The 22,613-nt window shown below is 37.8% G+C and overlaps 1 protein-coding gene across 1 annotated transcript in view; it reads left to right on the plus strand.

Annotated features, from left to right (window-relative positions):
• NCAM2 (neural cell adhesion molecule 2) overlaps positions 1–22,613 on the plus strand; it is a 219,167-nt gene that overhangs the window by 147,981 nt on the left and 48,573 nt on the right. The window contains exons 13-14 of the mRNA XM_007521286.3: positions 5,158–5,277; positions 20,308–20,429. Coding sequence (XP_007521348.2) covers positions 5,158–5,277; positions 20,308–20,429 — 242 coding nt within the window. The remainder of the gene's footprint in view (positions 1–5,157; positions 5,278–20,307; positions 20,430–22,613) is intronic.

Here is a 22,613-nt window from a genome sequence, read left to right on the forward strand (position 1 = left end):
TCTATTATAAAATATTTAGTTTTTCCACTTTCCAGTGGTGATTTGCTTTCATGACCTACCTTGGATAATCAAAAGCTCTATGGTTGGTTATATGCTGGAAAATTATGGATGCTTTAATGTATATATCCTCTCATTAAAAATAAAAAGGCAAGTCAAATTACAGATCTAGATTTCAATTCCCCCCTGAACCACTCCGTCCCCTTTCGTTAAATGAGTCCCAATTTGTGAAGTCCTTTCTGTTTCACATAATAACTTTATGTTCACATAACGTTAATAAGCAACATAATAATGGGTTATTATACTAATGCTTTTGTGCCAGAACTTAAGAACAGAGTAACTTCTTCTTGTATATAAACTTTGGGAAACTTCTACAAGTAGGTTTACTTCCATGTTTCTCCACTGTAATTTGGAAAGTCCTCTATAAAGACCTCCCCTTAGCCACTTCATCCTTGAATGTTTTCACCCAGTGCTTAAAAACAGTTCAATTCTTATATACCTTGTCACTCCTCTCCTCAACAAGTTCCTGTGCAGTGAAACTCAGTAAAAGGGGAAAGTCTTTACACTAAGAACAGAATAACCTAAGGATGCATGGGTAACATCTATTCTTAATGGATAGTAATTAATTAAAGGGGTAGGTTTCCCCTTAGCAAGTAATAAAGGAACACTCAAAGCTCTTCAATCCTTATAATGTTAGAGGACAATCAGGGTTAGAACATTCTTTCATTAGAAATAATGCTCATGTACCTAAAGTAAAGTTGGAGTCTTTCTTTCTTTTCTTTTTTTTTTTTGCCTCCAGGGTTATCGCTGGGGCTTGATGCCTGCACTAGGAATCCACTGTTCCTGGTGACCATTTTCTTTTCCATTTTATTGGATAGGACAGAGAGAAATTGAAAGGGGAAGGAGAGATAGAGAGGGAGAGATAAAGAGAGATAACTGCAGACCTACTTCACTGCTCCTGAAACTCCCCAGCTGCAGGTGGGGAGCGGGGACTTGAACCCGAATGTTACAATAGATTGCTTCTTTACTTTTTTAGATTAGTGCCTCAGTATTTTCTGATTTTATATATATTGTGACAGTGTGATATCTCTGATATTATCCTTTCTAATTAATTAATTACATTGCCACCAGGACTATGGCTGTAGCTCAGTGCCTGCATAAGGAATCCACTGCTCCCAGCTGCCAGTTCTTTCCTTCTTATTATTCTTTAATTTTGATCAGAGAAACTGAGAGCGAGATACAGAGGGAGAAAGAAAGAGGTAAACCTGAAGCACTGATTCACCGCTTATGAAGCTCTCCCCTCTTTAAATGGGGGGTAGGGGCTTGAACCTGCGTCCTTGCATGTGGTAAAGTGTGCATTCAACCACCTGCACCACCTCCAGCCTTTGTAATACTTTTAACCTAAATAGATGAAGACACATCTGACTTAGGAAGGATTTTATTTACAACCTAAATTATGGAATTCATTTTTATGAGAAAGAGAGAGACAGGAACCTGAGCAGTACTCAACTCTGGCATATGTAGTGCCAGATATGGAACCTAGGCCTCATGCATGCAAGCCGTTATACTTCCCATGGGGCTTACTCTCTGGCCTTACAATCATGTGCTTTATATATTGTTTCTTGGTGAATTGTATCAAGGCAAACAACTGCATGTACTATTACCATTTTTCTCTCACCTGCACTACTGAGTTGCTTCCTACTGTCTGCTCTTAAAAAGAATTTATTGTAGCTGTGTCTATGCATTATAAAAATAGGTAAACCTGGGGGTTCGGTAGTGACACACTTGGTAGAGTGCACACATTGCAGTGTGCAAGGACCTGGGGTTTAAGCCCCTGTCCCCACCTGCAAAGAGAAGTGTCATATACAGTGAAACAGTGCTGCAGGTCTCTCTCTGTCTCTCTCTCTGTCTCTCTCTCTCTTTCTTTCTCCCACTCTGTTTATTTCTCTCTCCCCTTTCTTTCTTCCTTCCTTCCTTCCTTCCTTCCTTCCTTCCTTCCTTTCTTTCTTTCTTTCTTTCTTTCTTTCTTTCTTTCTCTATCTTCCCCTCCCTCTCTTTTTCTTTTTCCTTATCTTTCTCCCTTTCTCTCTTTTAATATCCAAAATAAATTTACAAAATTTAAATAATAAAAAATAGAGAAGCTCTATTATATACCACAGTTACCTGGAGTAGTAAATCTTTACAGCAGTTACTCATGTATTGTTTTGTGTAGCATATTCTCAATACTATGGATATAAATGTTAGTATTTACTAAATAAATACTCAAATACTTCTAAAAACTTGACTGCAGGAGGTATTGCTGAGGCTCAGTATCTATATTACTCTACAGCTCCAGTGGCCAATTGTTTCTTTTCTTTCATTGAGATAGGGGGTAAGAGACAGAGATAGGGAGGGAGGGAGAAACAGAGGCATCTCAACACCCACCATCACACTGCTGTCACCACCAGTAGATGTTCTCCATCACCACCAATAGATGTTCTCATATGATGATAGGCCCTTGAAGCCAAGTCCATATGAATGTTAACATGAGAAGTCTGTCAGTTGAATCACCTTCTGGCCCTACAACTGTTTTTGATACTAAACATAGAGTACTTTCCCATCAAACAAAGTAAACAATGAGTGGTTTTTAGAGTCTCCATTACATTGCAAATTTTAAAGTCTGCAGATGAAAGTGGACAATACTGGAGGTGATTGTGCTTAGTGAAATAATGAAAAAAGCAACAAACAACTACAGTAGTTGGTTTCACTTATAGTAGGAATCTACAGAAATTGAATACTTGACCCTGGGGGTCAGGAGAGACTGTCTCTAAGACTTTGTGAGGACTATGATTTTTATCTTTGGAAGAGTGATGACACAGAAATTTGGTGGTGGGTGTGATATGGAACTCTGTAACTCTACCACCTTAAAAACTACTCTCAGTCACAAAAATAGGGAAATGAAATAAAATAAATAAATGGAAAAAATTAAGTCAACAGATAATGGGCACATTTGTATTGTGACTGATGACTATTTTGATTACATTTTTTATTTGAACCTTATTTGTATATTATTGCTTCCGTGATGTTTCATAATGCCTTTAATTAACGAAGTCAAGAGAATAATTCTGTCTCCAGACATAGTTAGGCATTGTTAATGGTGGAATCAGATCCAGAACCACATTGCTTCTTTCATGAGTTTAAAGCTTTCTTACTGTTTTGATAATATATATATATATATATAGGATTGGGTGGGGGCCAGGTGGTGGCACACCCAGTTCAAAGCACATAACACCATACACAAGGACCTGGGTTCAAGTCTCCACTTCCCATCTATAGAACAGACACTATCACCAGCAGTGAAGCAGATCTGCAACTGTCTGTCTTTCTTTCTACCTCCCTGTTTACTCTCCCATCTAAGTTTCTGTCTTGTCAAGAAAAATTTTACTTGTCAAGCAAAATATATATATGATTAAGACTAGCTTCCACATGAGTATTATAAATCCCTGTGCTAACATCAAATCATTACTCATAAAAATGAGAATCTTAAAGTATGCCAGTCTCTTGCCTGTATTCAGCTTTTGCAGTCTCCTTACTTTGATAAGGTTAGCTTTGGAGTGATGAGGGAAGTAATAGGAAGTAGGTGCGGAGGGTATCTAGGTTTAACTAGAAACTATGTCATTAGAAACTTTATGGCATCTTTTTAGGTCTTTGTACTTGCTTGCTTCATTTATTGACTCACTGCAGACTATTGTGCACATTTGCTTTCAGGTATATTATTTTGCCCTAATTTATAAATACATTTGTACATATGCCCTATCTCATGGGACCTGGTCTATATCTAGGTTTTGAGGCTTTGTTAGGAAGTGAACTACCCGAAATGGAATTAGATAATCCTATGAGAAAGGAAAGGTCTCACCCTAGTAATAAGGCCAAAGGGTTGACATTCCATGCTTGACATCTCTGGACACAGTCTGAAGTGAAGCATGCTGAGGTGGTACTTGTTGCATTGATTAGGTTGAGATCAGCAGATGCAATATCATTTGATATGAACTGAGAGAAGCATGCAGGAAAGTGAACCCCACCCTAGAGGTTCCAGGACTGGGGGAAATATAGGCTCTATAGAAGAAGCGGGAGGTTCTTGCTGTCTTTGAGTTTAAGAAGGCAATAGATAGCGATTGCAATAATCAAATTTTTGACAATTTGGTTAACTTTGAAAATTCCATTATTAGGATTTGCTGTATGATACATGACATCACCATAATTTATGCCCTTTGACATTATTTATATATAGTTGTGCCTTATCCTAGACCTCAAATAGATCCCTCTCCTTTGTTACTGGTCATCTCCATCAGGAACCACATAATAGACCCGTTTGTGAGCTCCCATAGGACCTTGTCCTTAATGTGGTTCAACAACAGTAGAGAATGTTCCTTCCTCCTAAGAGAAGCTGGACAACATACTCTATGATATACTTGAGGAAGATGGGTCTTGAAATTGGAGCAGCATGGAACATTCCTACTCATGACCACAGAATGCGAACTCAGACCTACAAGGATGCAGAGGTCACACAAGCTCCTAAGCTGAATATGGGCCCCAAATCAAATCAATGCAGTTAACAGTCAACAATATTTATACACCTTTCCTCCATATTTGGGAGCTACTCTTTTCCTTGATCCAGATTTCTAGCCCTTTTTCCTTTTTCCAATCATGACATTATCTCCCTAGACAATAACTTGGGTCTACCTGCATATCAGATGTCAGGCTCAGAAAAAAAACAAAAAACAGTATGGTCATGGGCTCTTTGAATAGGACTAAAATAGGCCTACTAGCTATCTACAAAATGGAGACTCCCAAATCTTCATCTGCAATATTCCAGCCATTAGGTTCATGATTAATCAACAATTTGTTTGGCTTTAATGTTAGCTCTTCTTTCAGCCACCAGGTTCCAGATGCTATCATGATGGCAACTGGACTTCCCTGAGCAGAGGACCCCACCAGTGTGTCCTGGAGTCCAGCTTCATCAGCGCCTGCCCCACTAGGGAAAGAAAGAGACAGACTAGGAGTATGGATCGACCTGCCAATGCCTATGTTTATGCATTCACTAAAGATTATAATAATGTGCCAATTATTTTTGAATGAAATGCACTTGTCATATTTATACTCCTATTTTGTTTTTTCTAGCAATGGTTGTATTGAACAGCTTGGAGCCAAATACAACATATGAAATCAGGGTTGCTGCTGTAAATGGAAAAGGACAAGGAGACTATAGTAAAATAGAAATCTTCCAAACATTGCCAGTTCGTAAGTAATCATCTTTGTTTTGCCATTTATCTCCCTCCCTCTCCCTCTCCCTCTGCCTCTGCCTCTCCCTCTCCCTCTCCCTCTCCCTCTCCCTCTCCCTCTCCCTCTCCCTCTCCCTCTCCCTCTCCCTCTCCCTCTCCCTCTCCCTCTCCCTCTCCCTCTCCCTCTCCCTCTCCCTCTCCCTCTCCCTCTCCCTCTCTCTCTCTCTCTCTGTGTTGCCATTCTCTTGAAATTTAAATGCAGGGAGATATAGGAGTTAGGGGAAGTATATCATGTCTTAATGTAGTTTCTGAAGAGGGTAGATGTCAAGATATATAAAAATAACTTTTTTTTCTGGAACAAAGCAAGAAATATAGAGAAAGGGAAGAATGGGTTGCTCTGTAGTATTTATCGTAAAATTACTCTCAGGATCTGGAAGTGATGGTATGAGGAAGTACTAGAGAATTGTCTGTAACGTGTCCGATTTTATAGTCTTGAGAGCATATTTGGTGGTTCTAGCAGGGACGCATACTTAACAACACTAAACAGTCCATCTCTGTTTGTGGAAGCTCCTTCTCTTGACCTAGTGGAGTGCACGTTATCCACCCTTACCATCAACAAGGTGACAAATGTTGCAGCCTGATCATCCTTAAATCCAAGATTCTTTCTTTCAGTGAGGGGTACAATTGACTCAGAGGTTCCAACACAGGAACAATGAATTATGACATAAAAAAAAAAATCTGTCTAGTCTTTTGAGAAGGCCAGCATGTGGCTTACATCCACTTACTTTCCTAAAGGGGGATTCTAAGTTCTGAAGTCCTCACCATTGGGTCTCTTGCTTTTTTAGTAGCTGGTTACAAGGTACATGAAAGGAATTTAAAAGCAGCTTATATCAGTAAAAGTGTAGAACACTCCATTAAAGGGCGACCTTTGGGGAAGGGACAGGACATCTCAAAGGGCTGCACCACTGATAGAGAATAGAAAAGCCGTAAAGTCTCCTATAACTAGCATTCTTTCTTTCAAGATTTCACCTAACTGGTTCCCCTAATGGAATCTCAGCAATTTATGGCTATAAAGGTTAGAAAGTCAGATACCCCATCATTCACCATTTGAGTATCAAATTGGCTAGAGTCTGGAGTTTTGTATTCCTAGGGCTCTGACCCTAATGACAATTTTCAATGTTTGAGAATTATAGATTCTTTTTTTTTAACTTTAATTATTGGGGGATTAATGGTTTCCAGTCAGTAAAATACAATGTCTGTGCATGTGTAACATTTCTCAGTTTTCCACATAATAATTCAACCCTCATTAGGTCATTTGCTGCCAGCTGTCATCATGTTCCAAGACCTGAACCCTTCCCCCACCCCAAAGTCTTTTACCTTGGTATAATACATCAACAACTCCAGTCCAAGTTCAGCTCTGTAGTTTCCCCTCTGTTCTTGTTTTTCCACTTTTGTCTGTGAGTGAGGTCATCCCATATTCATCCTTCCCTTTTTGGCTGATCTCACTTAACATGATTTCTCCAAGTTCCTTCCAAGATGGATTGAAAATGGTGAAATCACCATTTATAATAGCTGAGTAGTATTCCATTGTGTATATATACCACAACTTGCTCAGCCACTCATCTGTTGTTGGACACCTGGGCTGCTTCCACGTTTTGGCTATTAAAAATTGTGCTGCTGTGGAACCTGGACTGGAGTTGGTGTATTGAACTAAAGTAGAAGACTCTGGGGTGGGTCGTAGGGAGAGTACAGGTCCTGGAAAAGGGTGGCAGAGGACCTAGTGGGGGTTGTATTGTTATGTGAAAAACTAAGAAATGTTATGCATGTACAAACTATTGTATTTACTGTCTAATGTAAAACATTAATTTCCCAGTAATGGAAAATAAATAAATAAATAAATAAATAAAATGGTGCTGCTATGAACACAGGTATACACAAATCCTTTTGGACAGGTATGTTTGGTTCCTTAGGATATATCCCCAGGAGAGGAATTGCAGGGTCATAGAGTAGATGCACACCTCTGGATCACTGGGTGTGTAGATTTTCTTCACTTGGCCAAGTTCTCTGCACCTCAATGTCATCAGTATAGGGTTTCCCTGCTGCAGTACAATCCCCAGAGGGGCAACAGCAACAAAGACACACAGTTGTCAAATTGTTGAGGTTTAGGTTATCTTCTCCTCCCTTCAGCACTCTTCTTGTTGATAAAACTCAAACTGGAGGTGGTGAGTCAGCTGGCATACTGCGGGACTGGTACCAGCTGCTCCTAAATAGGTATGGGCTTTTCGGCTCAGGAATCTTTCCTTAAGCCCCTCTCAGTCCATGAGCCACAGGTGTTTACATTCTCCCCTGGCTTGGAGGGTTCTCTAAGTAATCTTAGTCTTACCTTGTTGAGTTCTCAGGTGGATCCTCTTTGCTATTACTAGTTTTCAGGGAGAGCAAAACGCAGCTGCTGCTACTTAGTAGCCATGCCGCCAGAAGCCTTCCTTATAGATTCTTGTTAGCTTTTTAGGATTATTAGGCCATAATTTGTACAAGCCTATAACAAGTTTAGGTCATGGTTTATATAAGTCTGACATGCTGAGATATCTTTTATGGACATTTCCCCACACTGAGGCATGACAGTTGCCTTAAACACATAAATTATATATGCCCTAGGTGTTCAGGTAAATTATTATTAATAATCAATTAATTATTTACACTGGCGATTGCAGAAAAACAAGCATTGTAGTTTTGTTCTTGTTACCGCCCTGTTTAGTGGCATTTTACATCTATTTTGTGTACATGAAGTTAAAGTTAAATGACTGATGTTTCCTTTATGTTGAATGCATTGTCAGAAAATGTGAGAACTGAGGATGACAAAACACATGGTGTTATATTGGGTTGTTGGCAAAGACATGATGTATTTTTCTATGTTGTTTATGAAAAATGTGTTATGACTCTTATGGAAACCCAATAAAATCAACACCTAGGTTATGCTTAGGGATATATTAAGAATGGAGAAGGAAACAGGCTTGAGGGAGAGCAGAGGGCAGTTTGGGTTCTGCTACGTGATGATAGAACTAATCTGGGAGTGCTAGTGTTTTGCAGACACCTATCTTTGTGAGATGAGAAATTTTATCCATGTAGCAACAACTATTAATCTCCCAATAATAAATAAAATAAATAAATAAATAAACAATATTCATACCCCCTCCAAATAAAAAAAAGAAGGGGAAATACAGTTACTAAACTGTTTCACTCATATGTGATATATAGGGAAGTAAAATATATGAACTTGGAAAAAAAGAGAGAAAAATGAACCAGCTGTCACTAAGCATTCCTGAGAACTATGGTTATCATAGGTGGGATGGAATTGGAAGGGAGTTACAAAAGTTTGGTGGTGGGTGCAGTATGGTACTATGCCCCATATCATAAATACCATTATCAAAACAGTAATAAAAATATTATATATATATATATATTATGTTTCACTTAGCTTTGCCTAACAGAGCAATCAAAATTGCCTCATTAAATGATAAACTTCACATCTGTGCTCACTTATTTTTGTTGGTTCTCTTACAATCTGTCAAATGTGTTCCTTTTCCTCCATTCTCCACAGCAATATCATTTTAAGTTCCTGGGTCTTTTCTTTCTATATTTTTATTTATAAAAAGGAAATACTGACAACACCATAGGATAAGAGGGGTACAACTTCATACAATGCCCACCACCAGACCTCTGTATCCCATCCCCTCCCTTGATAGCTTTCCTGTTCTTTAACCCTCTGAAAGTCATTGTGGGATGCAGAAAGTTGAAGGTCTGGCTTCTGCAATTGCTTGCTGCTGAACATGGGTGTTAACAGGTCAATCCATACTCCCAGCCTGCCTTTCTTTCCGTAGTGGGGTGGAGTTCTGGGGAATCAGAGCTCCAGGAGACACTGGTGGGGTTGTCTCTCCAGGGAAGTCTGGTTGGCATCACAGTAGCATCTGGAACCTGGTGGCTGAAAAGAGAGTTAACAGATAAAGCCAAACAAGTTGTTAACTAATCATGAACCTAAAGGCTGGAGTAGTGCAGATGAAGAGTTGGGGTGGGCGGTCTTATCATATTGATGGGGTTTACAGTCAACAATATTTATACACCTTTCCCATATTTGGGAGCTACTTTCTTCCCTGATCCAGCTTTCTGGTCCTTTTCCCAACCATGACATCATCTCCCCAGGCAATAACTAGGATCCACCTGCATATCTGATTTCAGGCTTAGAGGAAAAAAACAAACAAACAAAAAAAAACTAGTATAGTCACAGGCCCTTTGGAATATAACTAAAATATCGTTGGTCTTTTCTAACAAGACAAGTGGATCTTGACATTGACATATAAGCCTTTAGAATGAAATGATTTCAAAGTAACTTTACAAAATTTTGGACAGCCCTACACCTACCCCTTCTTTGTATAATCCTCAACACTGACTTTTACCTTTGTCTCTCCTGTCCATAGACAACTTGACCTGCTTCATCCTCATTCTGTCTGCTACATTTGCCTCTGAACCCACAGATAGAACTGAAGTTTAATAATTTATTATGACCTGAATATATTGTATACTCTGTCTTGATTCCCATCTTTTTTTAAAAATCTTTTATTTTCATTTTATTTACTTATTATTGGATAGAGGAGATAGACAGAAATTGAGAGGGTGGGGGAGGTAGAGAGGGAGATAGACAGAGAGACACCTGCAGCCCTGCTTCACCACTTGTGAAGCTTTCCCCCTGCAGGTGGGAACCAGGGGCTTGAACTTGGGTCTTTGTGCGTTGTAATGTGTGTGTTTAACCAGGTGCTCCACCACCTGGCCCCTGATTCCTGTCTTTTTAATAAACTCCAAAGTCGCTGCATATCAGCCCTTAGTCAATTTTTTTTCTTTTCTTTATATTTTTATTGGTATGGTAATGGTTTACAGTACAGTTGCTGGAACATGGGTGTAATTTCTCATCTCACTCCCAAATTAGGCCCATCATCATGTACCAGGACCTAACAGCCTCATCTTTCCCACCCCTCTCCTTGTCTTCCTTCCCCAGAGTTCTTTGCTTCGGTGCAATATACCAAACTACTCTAATTTTTACTTTGTTTACCCTTTCTGTTCTTGCTTCCTTTATTTATTTATTCATAAAATGGAAATATTGACAAGACCATAGGATAAAAGGGGTACAGTTCCACAAAGTTCCCACTATCAGAGCTCACTATCCCATCCACTCCCTTGAAACCTTTCCTATTCTTCATCCCTCTGAGAGCATGGAACCAAGATCATTATGGAGTGCAGAAGGTGGAAGGTCTGGATTCTGTAATTGCTTCTCTGCTGAATGTGGACATTGGCATGTCAATACATACTCCCAGCCTGTCTATCTCTTTCACTAGTGGGACAGGGGTCTGTAGAGATGGGGTTCCAGAACACATTGGTGAGGTGATCTGCCCAGGGAAATCAGGTTGGCATCATGGTATCTGCAACTTGGTGTCTGAAAAAAAGCATTAAGATATAAAGGAGAACAAATTGTTAAGAAACCAGGAACTTAAAGGCAAGAATATAGCAGATGAGATTTGGGGGTCTCCATTTTGTAAATAGCTAGTAGGTCTGTTTTAAGTATATTCCAAGGGGCTCATGTCTTTACTAATTATTGCCTGAGCCCCACAGTTCTGTTGGGGGAGATAGTGTCAGAGTTGAGGATAGGTCTAGAAAGCTGAATCAGGGAAGAGAGTAGCTCCCAAACACGGAAAAAGTATATAAGTACCATTAACTGTAAACCCCATTGAATTGAACTGGGGCCCATATTAAGCACAGGAGCCTATGTAACCTCTGCATCCTTGTAGGTCTGAGCTCGAATTCTTTGGTCATGGCTAGCAACATTTTAGGCTACACTAATTTCAGGACCCATCTTTTTCTAGTGGTAGAGTATGTTGGCCAAACCTCCCTTCAGAGAATAGGGCTGCCCCTACCATTGTTGATCCTCATAGGGGGCAAGATCCTATAAGGGCCCTTAAAGGCTTACACTATGTTGTTCCTCATGGAGATGACCAGTGACAGTGGAGACAGGGATCTATTAGGAGTCTAGGCCCATCATGTTTGTGTGGGAATTCCAGGACTCCCCAGCTAGGGCCCCAGGTGATGAAGTGGCCTGGTAGTGACCAAAAGAGCCATCACTAAAATTTTACAGTCTCTTGCCCCTATCAGTCTTTTGTTATCCTTATATTGTCTGACAAGGTTAGCCTTGGAGTGAAGTAGGCGAGGAGTCTAGGTCTAGAAACTATATGATCAGGTACTGTTATGGTGTCTTTTTTTTTGGTCTGTCTATGTGCTTGCTGCATTTATTGAGTCACTGCAAACTATTGTGTGCTTTTGCTTTAAAGTATATTATGGACACGTGTACATTTTCCCTGTTTCTTAGGCCCAGGCCTATATCTAGGTTTGAGGCCTTGTTAGGAAGTGCATCACCTAAAATAGAATTAAGAAATCCCCAGAGACACACCCTACTAGGGAAAGAGAGAGGCAGACTGGGAGTATGGACCGACCAGTCAACGCCCATGTTCAGCGGGGAAGCAATTACAGACTTCTACCTTCTGCAACCCTCAATGACCCTGGGTCCATGCTCCCAGAGGGATAGAGAATGGGAAAGCTATCGGTGGGAGGGGGTGGGATATGGAGATTGGGTGGTGGGAATTGTGTGGAGTTGTACCCCTCCTACCCTATGGTTTTGTTAATTAATCCTTTCTTAAAAAAAAAAATTAAAAAAAAAAGAATTAAGAAATCCTATGAACTAGGAAAGGTCTCACCAGAGTAATGAAGCTGGAGGGTTGACATTCCATGCTTTATGTCTCTGGACATAGTCTGAAGTGAAGCATGCGGAGGTGGTACTGGTTGCACTGATTAGGCTGAGATCAGCAGATGCAGTATCTATTGGTATGAACTAAGAGAAGCTTGCAAGAAAGTGAGCCCTATCCCAGGGGTTCCAGGACTGGGAGAAATATTGGTTTTAGAGAGAATGTGGAAGGTCCCTGATGTGTTAGGGTTTAAGAGGGCAATAGGGAGTCAAGCAGTAATGCAGCGGGTTAAACGCACATGGCACAAAGCTCAAGGACCAGCAGAAGGATCCTGGTTCGAGCCCACAGCTCCCCACCTGCAAGGGAGTAGCTTCACAAGCGGTGAAGCAGGTCTACAGGTGTCTATCTTTATCTCCCCCCTTTGTCTTCCCCTCCTTTCTCCATTTCTCTCTGCCCTATCCAACAACAACGACATCAAGAACAACAACAATAAAACTACAAGGGCAACAAAAGGGAATAAATAAATAAATCTAAAAAAAAATTTAAAAAAGAAGGCAATAGATGGTTATTGTTATAATCAAATTACTTGGAAATTTAGTTGACTTTGAAATAATTCCACTGTTAGAATTTGCTGTATCACACAATACCTCACCATAATTTGTGTCCTTTAATGTTATTTACATATAGCTGTATCTTCTATAGTGACTCAACCAGTTGCCTCTGCTCTCCGTGATCTAAGATTATAGGTGACTTAATGTTACAAAGAAAAAGTCATTATTAGAAATATATTAACAATTTAAGCAAACTGTTAAAATTTAATATGATTATTAATTTGAAGTCTTAGGTGCTTAGATTGTAGAAATATGTATGCAGAACTGTGGTCTATACATCAAAAAGCATGAGACATTCCATACATTTTTCCCTTCCTGTATTGATTAAATAGTGATTTGTAAAACTATTAGTTAATAGGAGTGTATATTAACACCATTCCCACCACCAGAGGTCTGTGTCCCTCCACCCATCCCCATACAATAGAGCTGAAAATCTACCCTCAGTATTGATGTAATACTCCAAATTCAGTCAGATTCTGCTTTGTGCTTTCCATTCTCTTCTTAACTTATGTTTATGAGTGAGATCATCCCATACTCGTATTTGTCTTTCTTACTTACTCACTTAACACAATTCCTTCTAGCTCCACACAAGATGAGTCAGAGAAAGTCGGTTCATTATTCTTAAAAGCTGAGTAATATTCCACTATGTATACATAACACAACTTTCTCAGCCATTCATCTGTTCTTGGGCACTTGGGTTGCTTCCAGATCTTGGCTATTATGAATTGTGCTGCTATAAACATAGGTGTGCACATATCTTTTTGGATGGGTGTTATGGAGTCCTTGGAGAGGAATTACTGTGTCATATGGGAAGTCCATTTCTAGCTTTGTGAAGGTTCACCAGACTGCTCTCCACAGAGGTTGGACCAATTTACATCCCTTCCAGCAGTGCAAGAGGTTTCCTTTGTCTCCACAGCCTCTTCAGCATTTGTTGCTCTTGTCATTTTTGAAGCATGACATTCTCACAGGAGTGAGGTGGTATCTCTTTGCTGTCTTTATTTGCATTTCTCTGACCATCAGTGACCTGGAGAAATTTTTCATATGGTTGTTGGACTTTTGGAATCACTTCTTTCGTGAATATTCTGTTCATATCATTTCCCCGCTTTTGGATTGGGTCATTTGTTTTTTTGATGCTAGGTTCAGCAAGCTCTTTATATATTTTGGTTATTAGCCTCTTGTCTGATGTATGGTATGTAAAGATCTTCTTCCATTCTGTAAGAGGTCTCTTCATTTGGGTTAGGATTTCTTTTGCTGTGCAGAAACTTCAATTTGATGCAATTCCATTGGCTTATTTTTGTTTTAGTCTTCCTTTCAATTGGGTTTGTATCATCAAAGATGCCCTTGAGGTTTAGTTGGGACAGTGTTCTACCAATGTTTTTCTCTAAGTATTTGATAGTTTCTCTTCTAACATCCAGGTCCTTGATTAATTTGGAGTTGACTTTTGTTATATGAGATAAAGTGGTTCAGTTTCATTCTTCTGCATGTTTCAACCCAGTTTTTCCAGCACCATTTATTTATTAAAGAGACGCTCCTTCTTCCATTTAATAATTTGGGCCCCTTTATCAAAAATTAGATATCTATAAATGTGGAGGTCTAGTTCTGGGCTTTCAATTCTGTTCCACTGGTCTGTGCATCTATTTTTGTTCCAGTAAGCAGGACGTGTTGATTATGATGGCCATATAATATAGTTTGTGGTCTGGGAGTGTGATGCCTCTATTTCTATTTCTTTTCCTCAAGATTGTTTTGGCGATTATAGGTGTTTTCTGATTCCAGATAAATGTTGTTAATTTTTGTTCTATTCTCTTAAATAAATTTGTTGGGAATTTGATGGTTATCACATTAAATTTGTATATGACTCTGGGTAGAATATTCATTTTGATTATATTAATTCTTTCAATCCATAAGCATGAGATATCTTTCCATTTATTTTTATTATTTTCTTTTTCCTTGAAGAGTGACTCATAGTTTTCAGTATACAAGTCTTTGACTTATTTGGTCAGGTTTATTCCTAGATTTTTTTTTTATTTTGCTGTAATAGCTAATGGGAGTAATTCTGGATATTCTCTTTTTCAGACTTAGTGTTTACATAAAAAAATGCCCTTGATTTTTGTACATTGATTTTGTAGCCTGACACCTTGCTATAGTGCCTAATGATTTCCAGTAGCTTTCTTCTGTATTCTTTAGGTTTTTCTATGTATACTATCATATTATCTGCATAGAATGAGAGCTGTACTTCTTCCTTTCCAATCTGTATCTTTTCTCTTGCCTGATTGCTATAGTGAGAACTTCCAATACTATGCTGAATAGTAATGGTGATAAGGGGCAGCACATTCTAGTACCTGATCTGAGGGGGAATGCTTTTAGCTTCTGTCTATTGAATATGATGTTGGCTGTAGGTTTGCTATATATGGACTCCACTATCTTGAGAAATTTTCCATCTATTCTTGTTTTTATAGTGTTTTAAGCATGAATGGGTGTTAGATTTTGTCAAAGTCTTTCTCAAAAGATTGAGATAATCATGTGGTTTTTGGTTTTGCTTTTATTGGTGTGGTGAATCACACTGATTGACTTACCTGCCTTGAACCAGCTTTGATTTCCTGGGATAAATCACATTTGTTCCTGATGAATAATCTGTTGATATACTACTGTATCCGGTTGTCCAGAATCTTGTTCAATATTTTGGCATCTATGTTCATCAGAGATACTGGTCTATAATTTTCCTTTTTTGTTGTGTCCCTATCTGCTTTGGTATTAGGGCAATGTTGGCTTCATAGAAGGTGGAAGAGAGTGTTCCTGTTTCTTAGATCTTTTGGAAGAACTTTAAAAGTATAGGTATTAACTGTTTCTGAAGGTTTTATATAATTCATTTGCAAAACCATCATCTGCTCCTGGACTTTTGTTGTTGGGAAGATTCTATTTGCCTGTGATTGGTCCATTTAGGTTTTGTAGTTCTTCCTGGTTCAGTTTTGGAAGGATATATGTTTCTAGGAATTTTTACATTTCTTCCAAGTTCTTTGGCTTGGTGGCCATAGAAGTTTTTCATGAGTTTTTGGATTTCTGTGGTGTCATGATACCTCCTCTTTCATTTAAAATTCTATTTATATTTATTTGAGTCATCTCTCTTTTTTTTTTTAGTGAGTATGACTGAGGGTTTGTCAATTTTGTTTAATTTTTCAAATAAACAAACCAACATTTGGTTTCATGGATCTTTTGTATAGTTATCTTATTTTCGATGTTGTTTATTACTCCCCTAATTTTAGTGATTTCCATCCTTCTGGTTGCTTTAGGGTTCCTTTGTTCCTCTGAGTCCTTAAGGCATGCACTTAGCTCATTTACTTAAGCATTGTGTTCTTTAATGTGTGCTTGTATGGATAGGAGTTTCCCTCTGAGTACCTCTTTAGCTGTGTCCTAAATGTTTTGATATCTTGTGTCTTCATTTTCATTTCAGTTTCTTGCTTCAGTTCCTCTTTGATCCAGTGGTTGTTTAGCAGTGTGTTGCTGAGTTTCCAAATTGTGTGACTTTTCCTAATTTTCTGTTTGTTGTTAAGTGTTAGCTTTATCCCACTGTGATGGGAGAAGATGCTTGGGATGATTTCAGTGCTCTTGAATTTGTTGATACTCTCTGTCCCTAGTCATAACTTAACCCCTATAATAAGACCAGACAAGCCTCTCCAGTTTTGTTTCTTGAGTCATATACATACCTTATTTCATTCATAAAGAACCCTTCTTAGAATTACATCCATGTAATACTTTATTATATAAAAGTATTATATCCATGTAATACTTTTTAATATAAGAGTCTTTCTCTCTTTTACCTTTAAATCATAACTCCAATCTTACTGTAAAATTTGATTTTCAAACTTTTCCCTATGCAGTAAACAAACAGTTTGAGGGTAGGATCAATGAGATTTTAGTCATGAAACTGTCTCTTTTTTTTCCAGGATTGCTTTGGTATTTAAATTAAATATGTGTAGGATCAATGAGATTTTAGTCATGAAACTGTCTTTTTTTTTTCCAGGATTGCTTTGGGATTTAAATTAAATATGTAGGGTCAGGCAATGACCTGGTTCAGTGTACATGTTGCAGTGGTCAAGGATCTAGTTGCAAGTTCCCTCTCCCAACCTGTAGGAGAGAAGCTTCATAAACAGTTTTTCAAGTGTCTCTCTCTTTCTCTCCCTCTCTATCTTGCCCTTCCCTCTTGATTTTCTCTTTACTATTCAATAATAGATAAATGAAATATTAAGTAATATTTTAGAAGTAAAAATAAATTATATATAGAATGCTATTATGTTTGTGTCAGCTGTCCATTAATTGATTGAATATTATGCATATTATTTTTTAACATTAAAATGCAGCTATAATTGCTACTAGAGACTTTATTCTTATCTATTTCTCTGTGAAAACATGAATTTGTTCTGAGATGTATTTTTTTTCAAAAGAAATGACAATTGGAAGCACAATTTGATCTAATACCAATGCTAAGTATAAGTGTAAATGTTTTAAATACATATTTAAATTTTCTGTTACTGCAGTATAGCCTGTGTTTTATAATTATTTGTCCAAATGTTTTTAACACTATAAGATTATTATGAATATATATTAGATAACTTCTAAAGTCTAATTTTGATATATTAACTAACCTACCTGGATTTATATATTTCATTTTATAGTACCTACATATTTCCATAAATTTCATTTACACTATTTTATTTTTAATTTTTTATATCTATCTATTTATTTCCCCTTTTGTTGCCCAAGTTGTTTTTCATTGGTGTTGTAGTTATTGTTGTTATTGATATTGTCATTGTTAGATAGGACAGTGATACATGGAGAGAGGAGAGGAAGACAGAGAGGGAGAGAGAAAGATAGACACATGCAGACCTGCTTCACCGCCTGCGAAGTGACTCTCCTGCAGGTGGGGAGTTGGGGGCTTAAACCAGGATCCTTACGTGGTCCTTGTGCTTTGTGCCACATGCGCTTAACCCGGTGTGCTACTGCCTGATTCCCTTTTTACACTATTTTAAAAGCACTCATAGCAGTTTTTACAGGAGTTTTAACTCATTCAAATAGTATGTTATACTGCATAATCTGTCATTTCATATTAGTTTTTATATAATTATATAATTTTTATATAATTCAGTTAGCTTCTGTAAACAGTAACTGAAAAATTTCTTTATTCATATTATTATAATATGACTATCATATGAGGATGTTTTTATTTACATGCCAACACATGTAGTTATCATGTTTCTCTAATAAAATGCATTTTCACAATCAAACTACTCAATTCCTTAAGTTTATAAATGTCTTGTTAAAAGTAAACAATTTGCTGAGAAATTTTTCAGATTTTACAGTTCAGAAACATGCAGTTTTCTTTGTAATGCCTATTTTATCTGTGTTGGTATTAGTAAGGATTACCAACTACTACATCACTGAAATCTGAAAACTTGTAAAACATTTTTTAACGTTTTCATAGTTATATTAATAGGCATTTGGAGGAAACAGAAAGATAGACTAGATCATATCCCAGGATATGGCATAAGAAATATAGCCACCAGGTTCCAGATACTACTGTGATGCCAACCAGACTTCCCTGGGCAGATGACCCCACCAATGTGTCCTGGAGCCAGGCTTCCCCAGAGCCCCGCCCCACTAAGAAGAGAGAGGCAGACTTCTTCTTCTAGCGTTTGTCAGAGGCAGACTGGGAGTATGGATCAACCTGTCCACTCCCATGTTCAGTGGGGAAGCAATTACAGAAGCCGGACCTTCCACCTTCTGCACCCCATAATGACCCTGGGTCCATACTCCCAGTAGTATAAAGAATAGGAAAGCTCCCAAATATGAGAAAGGTGTATAAATATTGTTGACTGTAAACTCCATCGATTTGATATGATCTGGGGCCCATATTCAACTTAGGAGCCTATGTGACCTCTGCATCCCTGAAGATCTGTCCTCACATTCTGTGGTTGTAGTGAACTTGTAACCCTAAACACTAGTAACTATAGTAACCATAGTGCAACTGCATAGTGTGATAAGACAAAAACATAAATAAGACATCACCCGAACCTAATTGACCAATGGAAACGTAACCTTAAAACCAGAGGCAAGCTAAGTATAAGTAAAGGCTCAAAAATCAGCTGGATGAAACACTTCCACCATTACTGACAGGATGCTTCTAGTGTGGCTAAACACTTAAAGCACATGCAGCTAGCCTAAGTAACAGCTTCCCCAGCTCCAGGGCCCCTTGCTAATCTGGTCATGCCAGCAGAGGAAAAGACCTCCTCCTGGCAACAGAGTTGGGTGGTAATTACATTGTGAGCCATGCCTGTGAACAGCTATTAAATAATGAGAGGGTATCCAGTTGACTGTGTGATTGTGTGAATTGTGTGACCTTTCTCTGGCATCTAAAAATAAGTTAAAAAAATTATTAACCCCGACACGCTCTCAGAGTGAGTTCTTACTCTAAAGCCCTTGCTCAGGACAGTGGTCTTCTCAGATCCAGCTTTCTGGTCCTTTTCCCAGCTATGACAACATCTCCCCAGACAATAACTAGGATCCACCTGCATATCAGATTTCAGGCTCAGGGAAAAAAAAAAAAAGCTAGTGTAGCCACAGGGCCTTTGGAATATAACTGAAATATAACTAGCTATCTATAGAACAGAGACACCACCCCCAACTTTTCATCTGCACTACTCCAGCCTTTAGGTTCATAATTAGTCAACAGCTTGTTTGGCTTTATATGTTAACTCTGTTTTCAGTCACCAGGTTCCAGATGCTAGCTAGCATGATGCCAAACAGACTTCCCTGGACAGACGACCACACAAATGTGTCCTGGAGCTCTGATTCCACAGAACCCTGCCCCATTAGGGAAAGAGAGAGGCAGGCTGGGAGTATGGATCGACCAGTCAATGCCCATGTTCAGCGGGGAAGCAATTACAGAAGCCAGACCTTCCACCTTCTGCATCCCACAATGACCTTGGGACCATACTTCCAGAGAATTAAAGAATAGGAAAGCTATCAAGGGAGGGGATAGGATATGGAGTTCTGGTGATGGGAATTGTGTGGAGTTATACCTCTCTTATCCTATGGTTTTGTCAGTGTTTCTTTTTTATAAATAAATAATAATAATAATAACAATAAAAATAACTGTTATACATATTGAAAAAAAAAGAATAGGAAAGCTATCATGGGAAGGGATGGGATACAGAGTTCTGCTGGTGGAAATTGTGTAGAGTTGTACCCCTCTTATCCTTATAATGGTTATCCTTAATGGTTCTTGTCAGTGTTTCCTTTTTATAAATAAAAATTATATATATATATATATATATATATATATATATATATATGTGTGTATATAATGGGAAATTCATGTTCCAAATTGCTAGTCAATGATAGCATCTTTCCCATAGGAAATGTTATAATTTAATAGATACCACACTCTTAGAAGATTTACTTTTACACTATATAACATAATACAGTTCTCAGAATACTTGTAGATCTCTGTAAATAACACATTTCAACTGAAGGTAAATGACAAAACTTAAATCCATGATAACATCCCAGATTTTGATTGCATGTTAATATTCTTTATTCAAATGTTATTCTCTAGGGGTTACGATATGCATAATTCTCAAGAATGTTGTATTGAAATTTTAGGTGAACCAAGTCCTCCATCCATTCATGGCCAGCCAAGTGTTGGGAAGAGCTTTAAACTCAGTATCACCAAGCAGGATGATGGAGGGGCCCCTATTTTGGAATACATTGTGAAATACAGAAGTGTAAGTACTCTATTTATTATCCTCTACACAAAATGTTTTCTAATTGCAATAAATTCATAGATGTATCACAAGTGGGTACATTTAAATAACTGATAAAACTAGGATAAACATAGAAATTCAAATGTTAATTTTCTATTGATGAAGCATATTATTATAATTATCAAATGATTGCTTTAAAAATGTAAGCATAAATAAACAAAATAGCCTGTGGTATTTATCTTGTGATTTTAAAGTCTAGGATGGGTCTTCTTGAATAATTCAAAAATGCCATAACATTTTCTCTGCTTCTGTATTTGTTTTATTCTGAAAGGTTTAACTGGTTATTCTTTACCTTCTCTTCTCCTTGATATTAGTAAATAAAGGCTAACTCCTCAATTTTAATCCCTGTGTGTTGGATTATCATTATTTTATTGTTATTATTTTTTTAATTTATCTATGGAGCTCTCTGCCAGTACTACAAATCCACTGCTCCCACTCTGGAGAGACATTTCTTCCTTTTTTTCTTTGTTTTCCCTTTCTATTTCATTTGATAGGACAGAGAGAAATTGAGAGTGGAAGGGAAGGTAGAAAGCAAAAGAGAAAATTAGATATCTGCAGACTTGCTTCACACACTTGTGGAGTACCCCCCACCCCCAGAGGTGGAAAGTGGGGGCTCAAGTCTGGGTCCATGTGCATGGTAATGTGTGCACTAAACTGGGTGTACCACCAACTGGATTCACATTTTCAGTGGCTTTATACTAGTCTGTCCAGAAATCTACCAACTGATGCAGAATGTTTAGCATGCCCCGCCTTCACTTTCTCTATTACCAGTAGTGTTCACAGTCATTTTTCCACTTTATTATGAGTGGGTAGGATATAACTGTTGATATTAGGTACAACTTCTTTTTTTTTACACTTTTTTAAAAACATTATTTGTTTTATTTTTGAGAGAGATGCAGACACACACACACACACACACACACACACACACACACACACAGAAATACCAGAGCACTGCTCAGCTCTGGCTTTTGGTGGTGCATTGGATTGAACCTGGGATTTAGGAGCCTAGGATAAGAATCTGTTTGCATAACCATTGTGCTGTCTCCACCCTGGTACAACTTTTTTTAAAATTTTTAATTATCTTTGTTTATTTATTGGATAGAGACAGCTAGAAATTGAGAGGGGGAGGGGATGACAGGGAAGGAAACAGAGAGACACCTACAGCACTGCTTCACCACTTACAAAGCTTTCCCTTTGCAGGTGGGGACTGGGGGCTTGAACCAGGGACCTGTGCACTCAACCAGGTGTGCCACCACCCGGCCTCCTGGTATAACTTCTTATCTCCCCATGATTATAAAAATTTCAAAATTTATATATGTTTATAGTCAGTTAGACTCACAAAATAAAAATGATGGTATTTTGGACATTCAATGATACATATGCATAAACATACATATTTATTTTAAAACATTAACTACTTAAAATTCTGACTGAACATGTTTTGATAGCTCTAATGTGATTTAAAATATACATTTATTAAAGTCCATATATGAGAACATGAAAATAAATAATTGCATGTTTAGTTTAATAAGATTAGACAATTTTGAGTGATTCCAATGTATGACATGAAAATCACTATATTTTGTCATTATACAAAGTTGATATGAATCAGCTTTTATTCAAATTTTAAAGATAAAATCTTACTTAACATCTTGTTGATTTAACATACTATGAAACTTAAGAGATCATTTTATGTGTTTATAAGTATATAAGACTCTTTACCAACCATCAAAATTCTAGTGTATTCTCACTAGCAAAACTGTTTTAATATGCACTTGGATGACAGCTTTATGAAAAAAATAAAAGTATTTTCTTCTTTCATTTTCTTTATTTTCCCTTTCAACTTGGTAGTTGTGTCTTATATTTGCCTAATCATTAGATATGTGTATTTACCCTACCAACAAAGAAAGTTTTAGGTTTTCCTCATTTCCTCTCATTCCCTGCATTGTTATAATTCTTATTTCCACATCCCAGTTCTTTTGAACTTGAGTTATTAGGTCCATTTCTAAATGCTGTATTGAAAATGACTAGTTGTATAATTCAGTTAGACCTATAGTTGACTAATAATTTCCAGAATAAGTAGCATTTTTATATTCCCACACCTAGATTTGTAAAAGTAATTGATTTCCACCCTTTGTTCTG

This window comes from Erinaceus europaeus, chromosome 14 (assembly GCF_950295315.1).
Source record: "Erinaceus europaeus chromosome 14, mEriEur2.1, whole genome shotgun sequence".
Taxonomy (NCBI): Eukaryota; Metazoa; Chordata; class Mammalia; order Eulipotyphla; family Erinaceidae; genus Erinaceus; species Erinaceus europaeus.